General features: G+C 42.5%; 1 protein-coding gene across 1 annotated transcript in view; it reads right to left on the bottom strand.

Annotated features, from left to right (window-relative positions):
* Positions 1-24,295, bottom strand: part of LOC308094346 (vasoactive intestinal polypeptide receptor 2-like) — an 87,103-nt gene that overhangs the window by 30,100 nt on the left and 32,708 nt on the right. The window contains exon 3 of the mRNA XM_080440950.1: positions 21,710-21,817. Within this exon, the coding sequence (XP_080297076.1) occupies positions 21,710-21,817 (108 nt within the window). The remainder of the gene's footprint in view (positions 1-21,709; positions 21,818-24,295) is intronic.

The following is a 24,295-nucleotide window of genomic DNA, read 5'->3' on the forward strand; positions in this document are numbered from 1 at the left end:
GGGTTTTCCCAGAGATGGGAACAGGACCTCTTGGGCTCCATGTCACCCCATAGGATCCAACAGTAACAGACCTCTGTTCAGTATTAGGGACGAGAGTAAGAGGGTGTCGTTTGAACATAAACTCTATTCACTAACAAGTGTAAGAGGGAAGCAATGAGTGCCAATGAGTGAGTCTGTGCAAAGCCCAATTCTGGCATGTTGGGTGCAATGGTATGTGACAGATTTGCAGCCTGTGACAAACCTCAGAGCACTGTGGTACACAGCATTTAGCCAGTGCAAGCATTTGGCAGAGGCATATACAACAGATCACCATATTCCAGCAAAGGGAGAAACGTAGCTTCAACCAGTCTTTTCTTGGCGTATTGCCATTTCCTCTGCGAGATACGCACGCCGAGTTTGAAGTTGGTCGGACCCATATCAGCATATCTGTCGGATCGGCAGTTCTGGACAACCGGATCTCCATATCTGCCTATGGGCATATCGGTGCCTATTACCGATTTATCACTGGGCACTGTACTCCCTTGGGTCCTTGGTGACGCGCACGGCGAGTTTGAAGTCGATCGGTCGCACGGTTCTCAAGATACGTCACACAGATGTACAGAGATTTTGCACATTTATAGTAGGATTGTGTTCAGACAAACCAATAATGAGCACCCATTGCTTTAAAATAAGGTGTAGAAAGACCCTTGAACGATCGATGAAAAGATCAGCACAGGTTTATTTATGTGATCCAGTGACTCAATTATGTTATCCACAACCTTTAAGGATTCTGTTGTGATAAATCCTTTTGCTCAAACACCATCTGGAATATGAGACCTGCCAGAACTGGAGGGAAATCCCCAGAGCGCCCTCTACAGGGCGTGTTGCTATGAGAGTTATTCCCATACCAAACAGTGATAGCCCCTGTACTTCCACGTACTGTTGTTCTGATGTCTTACTAAATAAAGTACATCAATCAATCAATCAATCAATGCAAACCAGACCAAACGACTCACTAACGCCTGACAAGGTGTCTGTAACTGTGATGAGAACCCAAATGCAGGACAGCCAGGCAAGGTGGGTTTCAAAATCCATTATTGGGTGTTCTAATACAGGACACCGGTGAACAAGACAAACTAAAACGTGTGACAATACAATGACTCAACAAGGACTGACTGGGGCACATGACAGGGCGGATTCAGACTGGGTCCGATTGATTCAAACCGTTCCCGAGTACGATTGCCCCCTCCCTGCTGGCCAGCATTCACATTGGTCATGATTCTTCCGTACCCGAGTACACTTCATTCAACTGTAATGGTACTTAGGTGCCTAATCCTTGGTATCTTTATCCTAGCGGCAACGCTCACTACACATGTGTTTTTGTCTCCGCCAGGCCGAAAGGCATGGCGAGAGAGTATGTTTTACCCCCTGTCCGTCCGTCCGTCCATCCGTCCGTGTGTGTGTCCGTCCGTGTGTGTGTCCGTCTGTGAACAACTAATCTCCCGCACCGTTGGCTTGATCGCAGCGAAACTGTGCACACAATTCAATTCAATTCAATTCAAAGGGCTTTATTGGCATGAGAAAACATACGTTTACATTGCCAAAGCAGAAAGCATAATACAACAATACAGCAGTACAATCAAAACAAAAAATATGTACATTTGAAAGTCAGAATCTTCAATAGATCAATTTCTATGTACCAAGATCACTGGGTGCGGGTATAGTGCCGGAATATACACAATGATTAGTCTTTAGGGTGGTTGTGTTCCGTTTGATATCCTTTTCCTATCACAGCAACTCACGAATCTTGCTGCTGTGTTTGCACATTGTTGTACTTCGCCCAGCAGATATGGGAGTTTTTTGTCATTGGTCATGTTTTCAAAATCTCCGTGTGTGGTTGTAATCTGTGGGAAGTATGTGTCTCTGATGTCTTGGTACAATGGACAGACGGTTAGGAAGTGTAGCTCGGTTTCCACTTCATTTTGTGTGCAGTGGGTGCATAGTCTGTCTTCTCTCGGGATACAGGTCTGCCTGTGACGACCTTTCTCGATCGCAAGACTGTGCTCACTGAGTCTGTACCTAGTTAAGATTTTTCTTTGTTTTGGGTCAGTCACGGTGCTCAGGTATTCTGCCACTGCGTATTCTCTGTTTAGGGCCAGATAGCATTCTAGTTTACTCTGCTTTTGTGTTGCTTCTTTCCAGTGTGTCAGGTAGTTTTCCTTTTGCTGTTTTATAATTTGGTTTAGTCCAATGGGTTTTCTATCTCGTGGCTCTGTTTGTGTTTGTGCCCGGAGTTCCAGGGCCAGCTGGCTGAGGGGGCATCTCTCTAGGGTTTCGCTGTGTGTGAGTGCCTTGTTATGGAGTGCATCTAGGTCGCTTTCTTTTAGGTGGTTGTAGAACTTAAGTGCTCTCTTTTTTATTTTGATAATTAGTGGGTATCGTCCTAATTCTGCCCTGCATGCATTATTTGGTGTTTTTCGCTGGGTACGGAGAATGGATTTGCAGAATTCTGTGTGTAGGGTCTCGGTTTGGTGTTTATCCCATTTTTCAAGGTCATGGTTTGCTAATGGTCCCCAGATCTCACAACCATAGAGGGAAATTGGTTCTATCACAGAGTCCAGTATTTTAAGCCAGGTTTTAATTGGGATGTCTATTTTGATGTTTCTTTTGATAGCATAGAATGCCCTTCTTGCCTTGTCTCTCAGGTCCTTTACAGCTTGGTTGTAGTTCCCTGTGCTGCTGATGTTTAGGCCAAGGTAGGTATAGTTTTTTGTTTGTTCTAGTGGGATTGTATTTAGGAAAAATTTATGGTTTTGGCGGCTGGATCTTTTTTGAAATATCATGATTTTAGTTTTAGTTAGGTTCACTGTCAGGGCCCATGTCTGGGAGAATTTGCGTAGGAGATCAAGTTGCTGCTGTAGTCCTTCCTTGGTTGGAGACAGCAGTAGCAGGTCATCTGCAAAAAGTAAGCATTTGATTTCTGTGTTTGCCAAGGGGATGCCTGGAGCTGTGGACTGTTCTAACGTTTTTGCTAATTCGTTGATATATATGTTGAAGAGTGTTGGACTCAGGCTGCATCCCTGTCTAACTCCTCGGCTTTGGGGGAAAAAGTCTGTGTGCTTTTCGCCTATTTTAACTGCACATTTGTTGTTAGTGTACATTGATTTTATGATGTCATAGGTTTTCCCCCCAATGCCACTCTCCAACAGTTTGTACATCAGACCCTCATGCCAAATTGAATCGAATGCTTTTTTCAAAGCAGGAGAATTTTTTTGTTTAATTGGTTGTCAATTAGGGTGTTTAGAGTGTAAATGTGGTCTGTTGTGCGATATTTTGGTAGAAAGCCAATTTGTGATTTGGGAGTGTGCACACACACTCCCTGGATGCCAACTCAGAACCTCTGCCCCAAATTTTTCACATGGGCCTGTTATAGCGCCACCAGGAGGCCAATTTGTGCAAAACTTCTTTTTTGACAGTACTCCTACAGATTTTATCCAAACATCACGCAAATCGGTACACAGTATCTCTATAGTCATGTGATCAACACGGATCTGTCTGATTTTCCATATTCCATCCTGATTGGCTAAGGTTGGCTTCCAAAGTTTGCAGGGTTGGTCCGTTTTGAACTAAATGCCTCAAATCATGAACGCAGCTTGCGATTTCCGTGAAATTTCACACGCACATTCTCACTAGGCCAAGGAAGAAATGTCACTTGAAAATGTTCAAATCAGCCTCATGGTGGCGCTATAAAAGGCCGATTTGCGTTTTTAACTATAACTACACCGATCTGCGTGAAACTTTGCACGCATACTCCCTAGAGGCCAAGGAAAAACATCTGCCCTGCATTTTTCACATTAGCCTTTTATAGCGCCACCAGGAGGCCGACTTATGTAAAACTTTTTTTTTTTTATTAAGCCTTCACATTTAATCCAAATTTCACGCAAATCGATACACATGATCTCTATAGTCATGTGATCAAGATGGATCTGTTTGACTTTTCATATTCCATCCTGATTGGCTAACATTGACATCTAAAGTTTGCAGAAGTAGCCCGTTTTGAACAAAATGCCGCAAATCATGAACGCAGCATCCGATTGCGGTGGAACTTTGCACACACATTCGTGTTGAAGAACAAACGCCACCCTATTAACATTGCCCTATTATAGCGCCACCAGGAGGCTGATGTTTCTTTTTTATATTACTCCTACAAATTCTGTCCAAACATCATGCAAATCAGTACACATTATCTCTATAGTCAAGTGATCCAGATGATTTATATTCCATCCTGATTGGCGAATTCCGAACATTGCTGGCCCACAATAACCTACCTGACCTGGCGGAGACCTCTCGGAGCACTTTTTCTAGTTTGTTTATGTCTTTTTCACGGTCGCGCTACTCAAACGCTAGTGGGATTATTATTTCTTGTCAACATTCAAGTAGAACTATCAGAAAGTATAACCCAGGTAAAATAATGTGTCATTATAAAAAATATATAAATTATATATGATTAGCAGTCCACTTCCTTCTTTCTGTACGGATGGCTTCACATAGCAGCGTTCTATACCCGAGTACGCATCAGTCGGTCCCCAGACTACCTCCCAAGGCGTTCCCGGGTACGGTACGGTGATCCGTTCCGTTCACTAATCACAACATCTGGCAAGTGGTACTGGTGCACACCCGGGACCATAGTCTGAATCCGCCACACATGAGGTGATTACAAATGAAATACAGCTTGAACAAACAGAAACATAGAACCAAGAAAACTAGAGCAGGTAACATAATACATAGAAATTCAAGACTTAGACACTACAATCAATGACACAAAAGTCTGTGCTGACCATTGTGTTGGGTGGTTGGGGACATATGGGCTAAGATTAGATTTGTTGTTACCTGTCTTATTTCTGGACGTGGCAAAGTTGCACACTATTCTTGGCAATGTAGTGGTCCACATGGACAGTCTCATATTATTTTCTGTCTCCAACCAAAGATACAGTATGTTGCTAAAGGTAATGAATGCATGAATGAATAAATAAATAAATCACATCATCACCACGATTCGTCATCGATGCATGCAGCAACAGTCAGTTCCTCTTCTAATATTACATCTGTTTCTGGCTATTTCCTGATTATGAACAGTGTAGCAGTATCCCACTCCAAGTTCACGTTCCCCCCACAGACATTACTTAATTCTGTTAGTTTCCACAAAGAATTTCAAAATGCCCTTTTCCTCTCTCCCTCCATCTCTCTCTCTCTCTCTCTCTCTCTCTCTCTCTCTCTCTCTCTCTCTCTCTCTCTCTCTCTCTCTCTCTCTCTCTCTCTCTCTCTCTCTCTCTCTCTCTCTCTCTCTCTCTCTCTCTCTCTCTGCCTTCTTCTCTCTCAGGTGCAGCTTTCCTGAGGCAAGATACAATTTTAAACATGCAAACTGATTAAAATAATTGTTTTGGAATTGCATTTGATTTTTTAAAAGACATGGTGCTGTAGGGGGTGTTCATAATACATTGTGATTGCATAAAAGTTTGATTTACTTCAAACTAATTATACTTTATAATGGTAGATATAATGATTCTGGAGAATCATTATCATTATAACAGTAATTGTTACCAAATGTAGCCTACATTCACTGATGAGAATGAAGGAGGCTGCCGGAATTGCCTGACACTAAGTTAAACAATTTACAATGATAAGAAGAAGGGGCATGTATCTATTTTCTTCTGTTCGTCTATTATGATTCTATAGGACTACTTGTGTTTTCTGGACCGCGCTAATTATTTGACTGATGCTGATGTTATTATTTTATCAGAGACATAGCTTAACCACTTAAACCCCAGCATCCATATTGTGGGGAAAGCTTTCGCAGAAAATAGCAGATTGACATAGACAAGCTCACAACGCGCCGCAACGTGGCGCGTTGTGGGCTTGTCGATCGGCTATTTTCAGTATATGTGTACAGTATGTGAATAAAAAGTTTTGTGTAACTATTTTGACTTGGCCTACATCATAAATAAAAATCTCAAAATCTGAATGTTGTCTTTCAGTTGCAGTGAAACTTTGAACAATCCTGGGAGATTCTGGAAAGCCATCAAAGCCTTCAGAACTTTATCTGCCGGTGGAAACTATAATGATTTGATTCCCACAGGATAGATCTACTATGTTGAATTGTTTTAATGAGCATTTTGTGTCCTTTGGCTCACTGTTTGATTCTCTCGCCAACTCGGCATCTGTGTATGCCACAGTTTATAATATGGACAAAAATGGTATAAATCAAGCCTTCTCTTTCTCTCCATTTTCTATTTATGAAGTGTGACGCCGATTATGTTGTCAGTTCTGATTAAGTTCCTTGAAACGCTTATGAATGAACCGTTAAAGTATATCTTAGAGGGCACTGAACAAATTGTATAAAGTATAAAGCTGTTGTCAAAAAAAAAAATATATATATATATAATGTATACATTTATCTAATACTCTCATTTACAGTATGTGCACTCTGTGAACCTATTTTACAGTGCTCAATAAACATGAAAAAAGAGTAGATCTTAGGTAAAAATGACATTCCACCTAAGAATCCGATTGGCTTCTGAAAGCAACATGGTAACTGTAGGTGCCAAAATCCCCAAAATGATCTTACGCGTTTACAAAAGAATAGATGTGAACAAGAATAAATGTTTCTGGTCTATCCAAAGCTGTCTTTCCCACTTGTACCCACTTGTACTGATAACTGTGTGTCCCTGACTCCTTATATACAGGACTATAATCACACCTAATCACCTAATCAAAGCAGCTGTTCTATGAACTCTTGATTACAGCAGAGCAACATTGAAAATAAATAATTCTCACAATTCAAAGGTCATATGTTTTCAGATACATGCTCCCACAGTACCTAGTACCTTTAGTGACGATAAAGATGGGGAATGACAATATTGGCATTTTGAATAAGAATCACACTTGCGCATCTCTATGTATTGACTGTCCAAAGCTTTCCATTCTATTGACCATCTTATTCTGAAACGAGTATATTGGTCAATATGACCAGGCAGAAGGGTAGTTTCTATTTGTGAACAACCTCTCAGATGTCCAGTTTGATATACTCACTTCTACCTGGCTAAACATGTGTAATGGTGTACCTCAGGGTTCTGTCTAGGTGCACTGATATTTTTTTATATATCTAATTCATATCAATAGTTTAGGTCAAAATGTGGATGATGCCAACCTTTCATTTTAATGCAAATGATACAGTGATGCTAGTGCCTCCATTACAAAGGCTCTTGCCAAATTGCATGCTGTCTTTTTATGATTCAGAATGAGCTTTCCCAACTAACCTGATTTTAAATGCTAAAACTCTGGCAATGCCATTCTCAAATGTTAGGAGGAAGCCTGAGAACACTTTAGGATATTATTACTGCTCAGGGAAAGAAGTTAGGAGTTAGTCTCCTGTTATAAATATATCAGTATTTGCCTTGATGACGGCCTCCATTTTAAACCTCAAGCATCACCATCATCAAGGAATGCAGGCACCACCCAAGTCACAAACTGTTCAGCCCCCTACAATGACCGCGGCCGGGCAAGGGGGCCTATCGCAGTATCAAGAGCAGCACCACCAGGTTCTTGAACAGTTTTCACCCGGCTGCCGTCAGACTGCTGAACAAGGCATAAGCCTGCGACAGGCAGCGCTGTCAGGCTGGTCTCGGACCTGCAGTACCTGTGGCTTGGATTTAGCTCTTCCTTGGTCCTAACTGTGGATTATACCGACAAGTGACTTGACTTTTTTCTTTGCTCTTCCTCATGGACCTACTTGCGGATTATACCAGTGTCAGTCTACCTTGTGTGGATTATGCGATCGACATGCACTGACATTTTGCACCTTAATCCCATACACAATGCACTGACTTGTCTTTTTGCTAGCACCTTAAAGGAGTAGTTCACCCAAAAAAAATCATATTTTCTATCAATTACACAACCCATGAAGCCTTGAATTCATGGATTTGTTTTTGTTTTTGTCGCATTCCTAAGCCAATAATTTGATTACCGGTGGAGAGATGCTAATGTATCCGGTAGGAGACACAAAGTAGACTCTTTGTGTCTACTTTGTGTCATCAAATTATTGGCTTAGGAATGCGACAAAAACAAAGCCATGAATTCAAGGCTTCGTGGGTGTGTAATTGATAGAAAATAAGTAATTGTTTTGGTGAACTACTCCTTTAACTAACCTCCATAAGTATATCATGCACAGTATACATCTACTGCTATGCTCACGCACCTTTATATCTTATCTCAGGTACCATGTAAATATGTAGATAATGTGTTATTTGTTTTCTCTTTTTCTTGTTTGATCTTCTTTCCCCCCTTGCCCCACTCCCCACCCGCACCTCTTCTTCTTCCCTTTCTTTCTTCTATGGAAATAACGATACGATGGGAACTATGCACGAAAACACAATTCACCCACTTCTTTACTTCTGTAAACCTGCGATATCATGTGACAATAAAGCTGATTCTGATTCTGAAGTAGATGATCTTCTTTAAGCCGCTGTAGGAGGCTAGGCTTTTATTTCAAACAAGTCCTGTTTTTCCTTTGAAGCCAGAACTTGAGTTCATGAGCTGGAAATTGAACACTTCCTAATTGACATTCAGAGAGAGAGAGAGAGAGAGAGAGAGAGAGAGAGAGAGAGAGAGAGAGAGGACAGTCAGTGAGACTGCACTGTGTGGGTGTGAACTCAGGGGGGTACACACACCAAATTTGCAGCACGTCTATCTGTCTGTGTCATGTTGTCTGTCTTTATTGTATTTAAGTTGATAACGTTTTAATGCCTACTGAATTTTGCTCAATTGGAAGCTGACCTGTCTGACCCATCTGAGCACCTAATGTAATCCTGGATTTATATGGCGGGATTATTTGATTGTGGCATCCACACTGTGAGGGCAGGCAGGGCCTGATTAAAACTTTGTAGGCCCTATCCTGGGGGGAGGAAACCTGTAACAATGTTTCATAGGGCTGTAGTCGAGACCACCTAAAGCGAGTCCAAGTCAGTACCAAGTCCGAGGGGGGGCGAGTCCGAGTCAAGACCGAGTCTGGGAGGCCAGGGAGGGGGTCGAGTCCGAGTCAAGACCGAGACCGACGGGGGGCGAGACCAAGTCAAGACCGAGACCGACGGGGGGCGAGACCGAGTCAAGACCGAGACCAGATTTTTTTTTTTTTTTGTTTTTTTGTTATAGGTACAGAAAACAATCTTGATCTGAAACACTGCAATTATATGTTTCTGACTTTGGAAAAGCTCAAAATTAGGTATGCCTGGCCTACTACAATGAGCTCTATTCAATAAGTATGCATAATGTGTGAAAATGTGTATTGTCACTATGTGTAAAAAATGTACATGGCACTTTTATGTAAAAATATTACAAAATGTTTGATTCATTCAAATATTTATTTGAAATAACAAGTAAGTAACATAGCCAGAACACAATGCTTTTTGCTAAACACAACTGTGCTGTACAAGCTCATTTTAACCACAAAAAAGAAACAAAAACAAATTTTTTTAACCCGTTAAAACCGGGAAAGCATCTGTGTCATTTTAGATTGTTGCTATACAGTATATAGCACCTTAAGTTTTTCAGAAAATTCTTAGGATTTAGAACATTGGTTTAGAACAGTGGTTCTCAAAAATAGCAGATCAAATACAAGCTTGTACATCTGCTATTTGAAAAATCTTGAAAGTGTTCTTCAACAAAAATATTTCTTCTGGGGGTCCCTGGCACAAAACATTTTCAGATGAGGGGGGTCCGCAGCCAAATATCATTTTGGGGGTCCTTGACTCCTTGGCACAAAAAAGTTTGATAACTACTGATTTTGGAAGGCATTTGTAGGGCCTCAGGTCTTAAACGGTTAACACGACTGCCTGACTGGAATGTGTAGCCATAAAATTAAATCAAAGTGTGGTTGCATTTCAAAAACACAAGAGAATGCAGCATGGTGTGACCTAAACTAGCACGATGGGGTCTCATAATAAGTCCTCCTGCACTAAAAATCCTCTCCACCGGTGCTGAGGAGGCAGGGACTGACAGAACCTTCATCGCTAAAATGCCAAGTTGTGGGAATCTGTCTTGGTTTTCAACCCAGAAGACAAGTGCATCAGCATCATTGTTCTCAATTGCATCAAAGTACTTGGTGACTTGTGATGCAATACTTGCATCCTGGGTTGTTGAGCTACGTTTCTTGTGCGCTTTGTAGCGGGACAGGAGACGAGGACATTTCGCTGCTGGTGGTGAGTCACCGTCCACTTCCTCAGCAGTATAATAATAAAGTAATTAAGTACATTTACTCAAGTACTGTACAACTTAAGTACAATGTTGAGGTATTTTTTTTTACTACTGGATTATTTCCAATTTTCAATACTTTTACTTCTACTCATATCAGAGGCAAATATTGTACTTTTACTCGACTACAATTATTTGAAAACGTAGTTTGCAGCAGATATAAATTATTACATAATGAAAATATATTAACCACTTTAGCCATATTTTATACCATAGAGTAGACTATTTGAAAATAGCAGATCTACAAGCTCACAATTGTGAGCTTGTAGATCGGCTATTTTCAAATATTTTAGTACTTTCACTTTTGGTACTTTAAGTATATTTTGAAGCCAATACTTTTACTCAAGTAACAGTTTGAACACAGCTCAATTACTTTTACAGAGTATTTGCCTCATGCATACAGGTTGATGCTTTTATATTCATGGTGAAAATGTTTCTGGATGTAGGCCTACTTATTGTTTTGTTTTATTGTATGAAATAAATAATAGGATTGATAGAATTATAGAAATAGAATTGATCTTAATATGAAAAGCAGAAAGAGGTCAGTCTCCCTGTGCGCAATTACGCACAATGTGGTACAACTTACAAGAGAATAGATAATTTAAGTGATTTGTACATTACATGTAGGTATATCTCCAGACAAGCCGACGACAGCATCGGTCAGGATCTAATGTTAATTCATGTTTTTAGTTTTGCTGCTTGGACTGATATATTTACTGCAGTGAGTGACACAGTATAATGTGCGCAAGGAAACCTTACTGAAAGCAGTCTCTATTCATCTTTAGATGATTAGAGACTGATGATTAAAACAACCACAGGCTACACAGTGAACACACAATAAATAAATAAACACCTGTTCGTGGATATAATTTTAAAAGAATATAAACTAGAGGGACAGGACTGCTGGTGTCTGCTGCTGCTGCGCTGTCAACTGCTGCAAGATGATGTGCTCCAAGAAAGCTGTCCATAAGCGCCAGACAGCTCTCTTATAATGTTAATGTGAATGGGCTCCTCATAATATGGGTATAATAAAATTATTTCATTGCATTGTAGTGACTTGGTCTTGGACTCGAGTGGACTCGGTGGGGGTAGAGTCCCGAGTCCCTTAGTCCGAGTCCGAGTCAAGACCGAGTCAAATTATGGGCGAGACCGAGTCAAGACCGAGTCAAACTATGGGTGAGACCGAGACAAGACCGAGTAAATCAAAAAGCGGTCTCGAGACCGGTCTCGAGACCGAGACCGGTCTCGAGTACTACAGCCCTAATGTTTCAGCACCATAGACAGCGCCTTTATTTTACCCAGACAAAGGCAGTCTGTATAGGACGGTCTATTTCACAATCAAATAAAATTCAACAACACATGTTGAGTGTCTCTATAAAATAAAGGTACTTCCGTGAAGATTCTTCCACCATGATGGGGATCTAAAGAAAAAAATATCGTATCGCGAGATACCCATATCGTCCCACCCCTAGTTAATGTATGTTTTGTAATAATAATCAAAACTAGTTACTACAAAGTAACTAGTAACTAAAGTTTTCAAATAATTGTAGTGGAGTAAAAGTACAATATTTGCCTCTGAGATGTAGTGGAGTAGAAGTAAAAGTAATGTCAATTGTAAAGCAAAAATACCTCATAATTGTACTTAAGTAGAGTACTTGAGTACATGTACGTATTTACTTTCCACCACTGCAAACTTGAATCAGTGCTCCCACTCCAACAAGGTTAATTGACCCACGCGGTGACGTGGCGTACAAATGAGCGATAGAAAACAGATTACGGATCCGGCCCTGCCTCTTCAGTCTCCTGGCAGCAGTCAACTGTGTTCACTCCAACTCGATTTTATGTATGGGCTGCACACAGGAGCCATTCTGCAATAAGAGGCTTTAATTCACATATGTGTGTTTACATTCCTTTATCCAGAAGCTCCTTCCACCCCCCGGCAGCCGGTTTCTGGCTCCGAGGTGGGAAAGTAAACAATTCAGAAATTCTTTTGTACCGGCAGCCATAGCGTTTCTAAATAATTGGAAGAAATTCCAAGAAGTGCTCCTCAGTCGCACCTCAGGGGAGACGTCTCTTAATCACAGTTAGCTGGTCTACAGTATGTTGGATATGCCAAGTATTCACACACATCCATTTATTTATGTCCACACAAAGGAGAGCATACAAGGACACAGATATTAAAGGTGCAGTAAGGTTACATTCACAAAATCATGGCACATGTCTTCATGATACAATAAGCATGATACTTAGTACTCTATGGGTATAAGTAACAGCGTCTCCGCCATACTGCCAATTACAGCAGAGACAGCAACACACACGCACACGCATAAACACAAAAAGGCACGGGGGGAAAAAGACTGTTGCAGTTTGCAGTGCACAAAAAAGGTACTGTGTTTGATGGGTGGTTGCGGGCTGTTGGACCCCCTGGAGCCTCGGGCCACTGGGCTGCAGCCCTGTGAGTCAGTGAGTTAATCAGGGCCTGATGCGTACACAGTGTTCTCTGTATGGAGTTTTTTTTTTGTCAACTCAAAAGTAAGACACAAGTATAGCTGAAGAAATCAGTCTGGAACTAGAAAAAGTGCTCCTCGGAGCACAGGTCTCCGCCAGGTCAGGTAGGTTATTGTGGCCTCCTGGTGGCACTATAATAGGCCAATGTGAAAAGGGTGCCAGTTCTTCTTAGGCCTTGCACGACAATCGGACACTGACTGCATTCATGATTTGAGGCATTTTGTTAAAAATATTTGTTTTGCTAAATTAGACCTGCTGGTGGCGCTATAACAGGCCAATGTGCGTGCAAAGTTTGACCGCAATGGGACGGTGCGTTCATGACTTTTCATGAATTTTGTTCAAAACAAGCCAATAATGCAAACTTTAGATGTCAATCTTAGCCAATCAGGATGGAATATGAAAAATCAAACACATCCATCTTGATAACATGACTATAGAGATCATGTGTACCGATTTGCGTGAAATTTGGATAAAATTGGAAGGAGTAGTATAAAATAATGTGTTTTACATAAGTCGGCCTCCTGGTGGCGCTATAAAAGGCAAAAATGCAGGGCAAAGGTTTTTCCTTGACCTCTAGGGAGTGCGCATACAAAGTTTTACACAGATCGGTGCAGTTATAGGTAAAAACACGAATCGCCCTGTTATAGCACCACCATGAGGCTGATTTGGTATTTCTTCCTCGGCCTAATGGGAATGTGCGTGCAAAATGTCACGGAAATTGCATGCTGTGTTCATGATTTGAGGCATTTTGTTCAAAACGGAGCACTCCTGCAAACTTTGGAAGACATTTTTGCGTGATTTTTGGACAACATCTGTAGGAGTAGTCAAAAAATATGTTTTGCACAAATCGGCCTCCTGATGGCGCTATAAAAGGCCCATGAGAAAGATTTGGGGCAGAGGTTCTGAATTGGCATCCAGGGAGTGTGTGTGCACAGTTTTGCTGCGATCAAGCCAATGGTGCCGGAGATTAGCTGGTCACAGACGGACGGACAGACGGACACACACACGGACGGACGGACACACGGACGGACGGACAAGTCCGTTTCGGCCAGGCGGAGACAATTATGCGCGCTTGAACACGCACGTATCCACTTCAAATTAATTTTTTACCCCTAAATGGTTAGAGGCACTACAACAATTAACCTGTTGCCTTATACATTTCCACAACTTAATGTTAATGTAGGTAAAATACAGGACAGTATAACTTCACAGATTGTGAAATGGAAACATTAGCTGATGATCCAGCAAACGAAAAGCAAAAGTATGCAGCCTTATTTTAACGCTATAACGTTGGTTCAGAGCAACCGAAAGTAGTGGGACTTCAAAGGGAGGTCAAAGTGTCACAGCCATTAGAGGAGGAGAGGGGACTGATAAAACACTATGTGTATCATAATAGGAATACGTGTCTGGATTATAAGCTGTCTGGCTTTCCATACTACAGTGCTTCACTGGACCAGCACATTGCTATATTCCATCTTCAGCAATGTCCTTAAAACAAAAGAAATCTGCATATTTATTCATAATGGTTTGCTTCAGCTGGTAAAATGTGCTTTGAATGACTGTGAATACTGTGAATAATGACTATGAATATATTCCATCCCCACATTTAATGCATAATTGATATTTGCTGATAAGTGCTTGCACAAGAGACTGAGGTAGACCTAGGACCCCAATGGAAAAAACTTTTTGGTGTTATCCTTTTAGACAAAGTGTTTGACTGTACTCGTGCTGTTTTACATTTCTGTCTGACAAAATATTCAATCAATCAATCAAGGTACACCTTATTTCTATTTTAGTTCTCGAGTACACGTATGTAGTCCCCTTCTATATACTATAGCGACACCAAATCTCTCTGTTGAAACTAGTTACTGTGAATATTTAGATTATTAATATCTCGTAAAATTAAAGTTATTATTCGAAAATCTTGTACATGTTTAGAAAATATCAGATCTACAAGCTCAGTAGATCTGACATTTTTGGATAGCTGAAGTATAAAACAGGGCTTAAATTAAGTTGATTATTAGTCCAATAACATTTGGATTTTGAATGCAGGACTTTTGCTTGTAACAAAGTATTCTTACTTCTTCCACCACTGTGGCTGTGGAAACTCGCCCACTACGGTAGCACATTGTGGCTGGGGTGGGGTGATCCTCTTCGCCATGGCTATGCACCACTTGGCGTATGTCCTGGAGGGATGGAAGCTCACCTCCGGTGATGTGCTGGGCCATCCGCACCACCCCCTTGTGGCTGACTGGCCTGGGGATGACAGCTCCCAGGTTACAGGGACAGCTGACAGCAGTCAAACTCTAGCTGTCCTTCCTGGTTGCCAACATGAGCAGCTACAGCTCTGCGTGTGTGCGTCACGTCCTGTTGTGTGAAACTTCTGTTTGCTGTGTGGTAAAACTTGTAAATATAAAAAGTCTAGAACGTGGGGTGGAAAGTCATTTTTGTTGAAGCTTTTCAAAGCTCGGAAAGTGAGTTTGTTTTGGATTCAGCTAACTTTGTTGTTGTCTTTTAGTTACATCATCATTATTCATGTGAAGCACTTGATGACATATGTATAAAGGTGCGCTCAGTAGAGCGAAACTTACTCTCGTAATTTAAGGATTTGGTTTATATTGTCACATTTATAAACATATACTGTATGTTAGTGTGAATCTAGTCGGCTTTCAAAGGCAAAATTCTATGTCCGCAATTGGCAAATTCTGCTACATCTCATGAGCCTGAGGGACAGGACTTCAAACTAATTGGCTAGTTGGAAGAATTGAGGTCCTTAGTCTGCTGTCAGCACGTACAATATAAATATGATATAAATGAGACACACGCACGCACGCACGCACGCACGCACGCACGCACACACACACACACACACGCGCGCACGCGCACCTAGTAAACAGTGATAAATGTCACTATTCCCATTTGGCCAAAGGAGACAGACCGTCAACATGTCAACATGCCCACGAGCTGCCAGTTTGTTGATGCGGGGAAGGATTGTACGAAATAAATGAACACAACTGAGTATCACCGTATTATTTTTAATTAATACTATACTGATTATCCAGCCACTTGTATCAATAATGTACATATCCAAGGCTTAAAGCTGTCATAAACTACGTAACACAGACATTATTTTCTCTGTCAAATTACTGTTATGTTCCCATAACATGCAGTGGCACGTTTCCAAAGTGAGTGCATTTGTGATGTCCTGAATGGCATTCACACTTAATCAATGTAGTGTATAAAATACAACAAGAAAAGACACCTCTATCTTATCAGGAAATCCTGCCAGAAGTTTTGTGCACGCATTTCCATTTTCAATTCTATACCCAAGAGAGACAAACCTGTCAGTTGTTTACATTCCATAACCCAGAGGGACTGCGCTGGAATTGCTGAGTGGTTAGTGAGCCCGCCTAGGGAGCCAGAGGCCCTGGTTGCCCCAGGTTCGATTTCAGGCCAGGCCAGCATATGTGTCGATGAAATGAAATTTGTCCCTGAGCAAGACTCTTAACCCCTAATTGCTCACAGGTTCTCATTGGAAACAAGACCGCAAGGACTTTCATGAACGACCTGTTAAAAGGAATTATCCTTTTTTTTCTTTCTAACTGTAATGGCAAAACGTACTTATATATTAAAATAAAATCAAAAGGGTGAGCACCAGACGTGATGAGACATTCATTTCATTTAATAGAGATCCCTACAAAAACGCCACCCTTCTGACCCCCAACAAAGCCAGGCGCTTGGCCCAAAATACTCTTCTGTTACAGTGGGACCCTCTGTTAGATGGAAAATAAGGGTCTGATTCCAATCTCTACAGTTCTTGAAATAACAGTCTGATCAAAGGTATGATAGCACATCCTACTACTATTATTGAAATGCATGGCCGGGGATTGGTCAGCACATGATCACTCCACTTGCCTCCAAACTTGCCACAGACTATTGATCAGTGCTCTAGCTAATACCTATAGGCTTCTTTCCCCACCTTGATCAGTGATCAGACTCTCAGCTTGACTGATTCCCTGATAGGCCTATCAGACTCTCAGCTTGACTGGGCTTCGCATAACGTTAATGCCGAACTTCGCATGATGTGTGTGCAGAGCCATTGTACATCTAAATCTCTTACATGTCTTACTACATTTTAGCCACAGCACTTCGCATGACGTGTGTGCGTGCGTGCCCACCTTGATCAGTGATCAGACGGAGAGGAGAGGAGAGGAGAGGAGAGGAGAGGAGAGGAGAGGAGAGGAGAGGAGAGGAGAGGAGAAAAGAGAAGGGGAGGACAGGAGAGAAGGGGGAGGGGGGAGGAGAGGAGAGGAGGGGAGGAGAGGAGAGAGGGGGGTAGAGAGGGGAGGGGGAGGAGGGGAGAGAGGGGAGGAGGGGAGGAGAAGAGGAGAAGAGGAGAGGAGGAGAGGAGAGAAGGGGGAGGAGAGGAGAGGAGGGGAGGGGAGGAGAGAAGGGGGAGAAGAGGAGAGGAGGGGTGAGGAGGGGAGGAGAGGGGAGGGGTGAGGAGAGGAGGGGAGGAGAGAAGGGGGAAGAGAGGAGGGGAAGAGAGGGGAGGGGTGAGGAGAAGAGAGGAGAGGACGGGAGGGGAGAGAAGGGTGAGGAAAGGAGAGGAGAGGAGAAATTATTATTTATGTTTTAACCTCTAGTCCTTACAATGGGTGAGATCATATTATCTGGGGGATAGAGTGGTGGACATAAGCGGCATATTGTCCTCACCTCTAGCACTCTCATGCGGGGTCCCACAGGGGAGTATAATAGGTCCACTTTTCTTTTTATTATATATCAACGATATGAAATCAGCCTGTGACTGCGATTTGTTCCTTTTCGCGGATGACTCAGCCCTACTAGTCTCCCATGAGGACAAATCAGAGGTAGAAAAAAGTACAGAACTCTTAAAAATCAGCACATGGTTAATAATGATTGTAATAATAATAATAATAATAATAATAATAATAATAATAATAATAATAAGTTGTCACTTAACCTTGGTAAAACCGAGTCAATACTCGTCTAATCACAACCTAAAGAACTCTCCTGGTGTAAGTGGTAGTAGGCAACTATGAAGTCACAGCCAGGGAGGCAGTCATTTAGGTTGCATATTAGACAATAAATTATCGGTAGAGAACATGGCATTGAAAGTCATAGCAAAAGTAAATCAAAAAGGAAACTTTCTTAGAGTCTCGACTCAGGTAAATCAAAGAGCCCTGAAAATACTAGCATCAGCACTTGTACAATGTCATTTTGACTATGCCTGTACTTCCTGGTTTTCTAGCACCCCTAATATCCTCAAAACAAAGCTACAGACCTCTCAATACAAAATGATTACATTAATCCTTAAACTACATCCCAGAACTCATCTTCTCCCTGCCCATTTGCTTAGCCTAAAGTGGCTTCGAGTCGAGGAGAGAGTATCTCACATGAAAATGTGTATGGTTCACAGTGAGGTACCCAAGTATCTAGTCAACTATTTCGTCAGGGACATCCTGACGTATTCTACCAGAGGGAGCTCTACAGACTTACTGTACCATGCCGATTTAACAGCTGTAAGGGCAAGAGCACGTTCTTATACTCAGCAGCTGTCATGTGAAATGGGTTGCCTACCACGCAGGGCCTGCAAACTTTGGAAGGCAATCATAGGCACTTGGAATGGGATCAAACATCTTGATGACATGACCCCAGAGATCATGTGTATCGATTTGTGTGAGTTTTGGACAAAATGAGGAGTAGTAGCAAAAAGTATGTTTTGAAGAAAACACAAAATGGTGGAAAATGTAATCTGGCACAAATGGCCTATATGGAGAGTGAGGATCCAAGCGATACGGGGGGAAATATATTTTATTGCAAAATGTGAAGTGGGCTTTTGGAGCACCACCATGAGGCCGATGTGAAAAATGTCTTTCCTTCTTTGGCCTACTGTGAGTGTGTGTGAATAAGTTTCACAGCAATCGGGCGTTCATGATTTGTGGCATTTTGTGCAAAACGGGCCACTCCTGCTAACTTTGTAGCCAACTGTAATAGAATATGAGAAATCTGACAGGTGCGTCTTGACTACAGAGATAATGTGTACTGACTTGCGTTAAGTTTGGACAACATCTGTAGGAGTAATATAAAAAAAATCAGCCTCATGGTGGTGTTATAACAGGCCGATGTGAAGAATTTGGAGCAGAGGTTCTGCTCTGGCCTCCGGAGAGTGTGCATGCAAAGTTTCACGGCGATCGTCTGAGATTACAGTGGCTGTTCACAGACACACACACACACAGACGGACGGACGGACAACGGATGGAGGGACGGACAACGGATGGAGGGACGGACAGACGGACAGACAGGCAGAGGCGAAAACATTGTCTCTGCCAACATCTATAATACTAAAGGTATATATATTTATGCTATTTCAGTGGGGGAAATCCTCAGCTAAAATACCATTTAAATGGTGTCTGTATTGCATGCGTTTTCATTCTCCTGATCCTCTCATGATGAGAAGATAAATAAAATGTCACCACTTCCAGACTATTTGTAGAGACTGTTATCAGCTGTATACACGCCAGTATGGGTTTTATTCATACTTATCTCAGTGTCTTGTGTTTTTTTGGGCAGGTATTGCCTGTGGCCTTTTAGCACTTAACATTTAAGCCTTTAACAGTTATTAAGTAAGCTAGCTCATTAGCCAGGATCTCTGCTTGACCCAGCAGACTATGATACGCCATATAGAGAAAGTTGAGAAACTCTACACAGTATCCTCCTATAATTTGACTAACTGGTGGTGTCTTGGTGTCTTGGTGTGCGTTGCCAGGTTTCGCGCGAGAAACAAGCAGCAAGGTCTATGAAAACAAGGCCAAACGAAACGAACCCTACAAGCAACAAGGTCTATGAAAAGAAGGCCAAACGAAGCGCCTTCACCCATATACCTTGCCTCTTGGAAAACAGCCGATCTACAAGCTCACAACGCGTCCCCACACCCACCCGTACTTTCACAACCAACGCCAAAACACAGTACCACCAATATTGCCCCTAAACCGCTTACAATAGGCCAACATGGCAACACCAAAGTTCCACACCATAGACCCCGCCCACACATTCTTACGGATCTCTGTGTGTGTGTGTGTGTGTGTGTGTGTGTGTGTGTGTGTGTGTGTGTGTGTGTGTGTGTGTGTGTGTGTGTTTGCGAGCAACATGGCAACGCCAGGGAGCCACATTTAATTCTGCATCGTGGCTCCGTGGTGTGTGTGTGGGTGGGGGGGAGATGATCGCACCACAACTTGGGTCCGCGGCCGTGTATGCGTGGACACGCACGTGCGCATGCACGTTGGGGAGGCACGTGTCACAATGTACATTATTTGTGTTTGCGCGACGCCCGTGTGTGTGTTCGCGACAGGCCACGGGCCGCATGAGGATGTACCGTGGTGTGTGTGTGTGTATGTGTGTGTGTGTGTGCGCTCGCGACGGCTCGCGTGTGTGTGTTGGCGAAGGCCGACGGGGGACGGCTCCGCCTGTTAGATCTGTATATGTGCGGGTGTTTGTGTGTGTTCTGTGCCTCCACGACGGGATGTGCGTGTGTGTGTGTACACCAGTGGCGTTCCCAGAAATTACATTTAGGGCAGGCGAGATTTTTTTTTCTACCTACCTACCCCCCGGCGGGGGGGGGTACTCGGGGAAAAATGTCAGGGGGGGGGGAAATCTCGGGGGAAACAAGTTAACAACAACACTACACTGACTACAAAACTGAAAAACGTTAATAAAAACAATATGGAAGTATAATCAATCAATCAATTATTCAGCGGTGGTCTCTTCATGTTGTAGTTTAATGGCTCAAGCTGCTCTCAGACTCAGAGCCCCTTTTATGCCAAGTGAGTACAGGTGATGGCCCAGGCCCCAGACCCCCACACCTGGCACACCTCGCACCCCAGCCCCATGAAGATAAAGGCTTACATTTGCATCACTATATGCGACGTAGCTCTGCTGAATGGATACGGTAGTGATTGGCTGCCTGCCCGCGTGAATGAACGAGGAGGTCCGACGGCCACTATTCTCTTTGGATTTTTTTTCACTGCCTGTTTTTCAGTCTTTTACTTTATTTTCTAGGGGAGGCTAGATTTTAGTTGGGCAGGCGGCCGCCTGCCGTGCCTCTATGGTGGGTACGCCACTGGTGTACACACTACACCATTGGTTCTCAAAGTGGGGTCCGGGGACCCCCAGGGGTCCTTGAGGGAGTTCCAGGGGGTCTCCAGCTAAATGATAGATTAGGCACCAAATGGACCCTTATGGGTCTGTAACTCTGAGAGTGTACAAATGGAACCAAATGGACTCTAACGGGTCCATTTGGTTCCATTTGTACACTCTCAGAGTTAAATTAACATACATTTTACGATATAAACTGGGGTCCAAGGGATAGAAATGCCATTAAATGGGGGTCCGTAGCCCTAATGCATGTCAAACTGGGGGTCCTTGAAATTAAAATGGTTGAGATTCACTGCTAGAGCCGTAAAAAAAATCTTCTCTGATGGGGGTCCCTGGCATATCTTTTCAAATGGGGGTCCGCAGGCTAACAAGTGTCAATTTGGGGGTCCTTGACATGAAAAAGTTTGAGAACCACTGCACTACACAGTACAAACTCACTTTCGATCTCTGATAAACTGTCTGTTCTCAGCGCATAAGCCAAACTGCACACTTTGGGTGCTCATATCCCCCTACGGGTATGGTCTAGTGTTTATAATAAGGACCTAGCGTTAGTGCTGCTCAATGGGAATTTCAATAACAGAACAACTAAATCAGTCCAGACAACATTAGAAGCTAAGTTAAGTACATACTTTACATTAAAGCTACTCATGAGATTGAGTCATTTGTTTAAGCAATCTGTAAGGTACTGTACAATACAGTATACATGCTTTTGTCCCTTTCCATTCATTTGTCAATTCCTTACCGTTTCTGCCAAATAAGGTCTTGAGCACTCTGGGGCAGGGGATAGTGACTGTCTCGCCGACCTCAGCCTGCTCCCAACAAGCAATATTATCCCATGATCCTTTGCAACCTGGAAAAGAAAAAAAAAAGAAGACAGTGTATTGGTTAGAGAACAAAGCTTTGAACAGTACTGACTTTGACTTCCATTGATTGCTATATATACTGTACCTCAGGGACGTGCAGAGGGATTTGGAGAGGCAGGGGCTAGAATTTCAAAAGGGTACCTAATGGATTAATTTTTTTACGAACAATTACCATACTTTTAGGCCCAAAAACACAAAAAATCCGAAAAGGTATCATTGCGTGCTTAATGTCCTCAAAGTCACGCACCCAGCTTTGAACTGAGCAGATTGGACCTTCCGTTCCAGAGATAATGGCCAATACATCTTGAAAGCGGCCACTTTCGCTGGTTTTCGATCGCCGATTTTCGATTGAGTTTTGGCCTTTGTCGCCCCCGTTTTTCTTTAATAACACAGGCTAGGAAGGTCGTATGGCGACAAACTAGGGAGGAAAGTTCACTTTGAGCTACATCCAACACATCCACTGCCATTTCCGTCTGCCTTACCGTTAGGTCGTTAAGGGCGGTTGAAATTCATTTTTTTTTCAGTCTGGAGAGGGCACTTTTTTACAGACGTACTGTACCTCTTTATATTTGCTGTACAGCATGTTCCATTAGCAGCCATAAAACTGAGCAGTCTTCTGTGCGTCTCTGAAACACCACAGATACGTAGGTTGTGCTGTAAAAGTTTACCCCTATATGATTAAGGCTGTGATGGGAATTTTGTCGCAGAATTCTTCTTTACAGTGGTGAAAAAATCTAAATAAAATAGAGGTTTGGGCATTCCAGCCCTCATGGATAAATATGGTTTTGTTCATGTTCATGTCTTGAAAATGCTGTCTGCTAAACGTCCAGTGTCAAGCGTCACTTTGAGACTAAACATGAGGGGTCTTTCAAAGATCAAGCAGACAAGGCAGAGTCGGTCAGAATTCCAGGTACGCAACCTATGAACTCTGACTGATGAATAAGATACGGTCTCTGCGGTCTGTCTAGACAGACAGCATATCCATAACCCCCTTTTATAAGGGTTCCAGTTTGAGATTTGCCAGCAAATTATTTCAGTCTTTAAGGTCAAGACTATTTAAAATGTAATCACTGAATCTGGTTGGCTGCTATTCAATCCCTGATGCAATCTGTATTTTGTCACACGTTGAGGAGCCATGAGTTGAATACTGTTGAGGTTTGCCTTTGAATACAGTCTAGCACTCACGAATACAAATGCAAAAAAAATGTTTTAAGGAGTCCCATCCATTGAGCTACAGGGTATCCATCCTTCTGCAGTGTTTTGTGTCCTGATCATTTGGCTGATAGAAAATGACATTGCCCTTCCGTCTGAACATGTTTTTTTTTCTCTTTTCTTGTTCCCTTTTCTGTGGTAATTAGGTTTTATTTTCAACTTCAAGGACATAATTTAGCAGTACAAAATAAAACGATAGAGAACAATTTCCCTATGCCTTTCAGAGAACATGATTGCAGAAGAGAAAAAGTAGCAAAAATACCGGATCTACAAGCTCATGACACGATGCGACGCGTTGTCAATCACCCCGCATAAGGGAGATTGTCTTATAGCCTCGTCCTTCCTGCCGGTGGACATTAAGCTATATAACAAGGCACATGCACATTCTTCCCCATCCTTGGATCAATGCTTACTGATTGCTCACTCGCAGGCCTGCTTAGGCCTGCCCAGACATTACTGTCTTTCACCCATAGATTGTATAGTGCACAGTCCATTCAATGCAGTTTGACTGTTCATACTTAATCCTGTTGAATGTCTGTACATATATTTATATCTGCACATTGTTCATACCCTATGCTAAACCGGCTAACCCGGTCAGGCCTGTCTGTCTGTCTGTCTGTCTGTCTGTCTGTCTGTCTGTCTGTCTGTCTGTCTGTCTGTCTGTCTGTCTGTCTGTCTGTCTGTCTGTCTGTCTGTCTGTCTGTCTGTCTGTCTGTCTGGCTGTCTGTCTGGCTGTCTGTCTGTCTGTCTGTCTATAGCCCGGATGGATGTCCATGCCGTGGTCTCGTATTAGTAGTTGGTTGGTTGTCAGGGGGACATCACGGCCAATCGTGTTGAGACAGACACTATAACTGATCATTCTTCCTTGGCTCCAAAAACAATTACTTCAGTTTTGTCGTCTTTCTTTTGGATGGCATAGGCCCTTTAAAGAAAGAAGACAAAACTGAAGTAGTTATAAAGAACTGGCACATTCAATTGTTGATATTTCCAATGCATTTACTCAGTGTTTGAAGTGGACCATTACAGTCAACCCATACGTAAAGTTGTGTGTTGTCTGCATAATTATGGTAAACTATTTTGTTGTTTTCCATAATCTTAGCGAGTGGAAGCATGTAGATGTTGAACAGAATGGAGCCTAGAGGATGTTTAATATAGACAAAAAAGTAGTACCTGTCCTTTAAGTACAGGTACAACTTTCTACTGTGCCAGAAAGTTCCGCGGAGTTTTCCAGTTGGTCTAGTAAAATGTTGAGG

This window comes from Gymnoscopelus braueri (assembly GCF_963280865.1).
Source record: "Gymnoscopelus braueri genome assembly, chromosome: 10".
In the NCBI taxonomy this organism is placed as follows: domain Eukaryota; kingdom Metazoa; phylum Chordata; class Actinopteri; order Myctophiformes; family Myctophidae; genus Gymnoscopelus; species Gymnoscopelus braueri.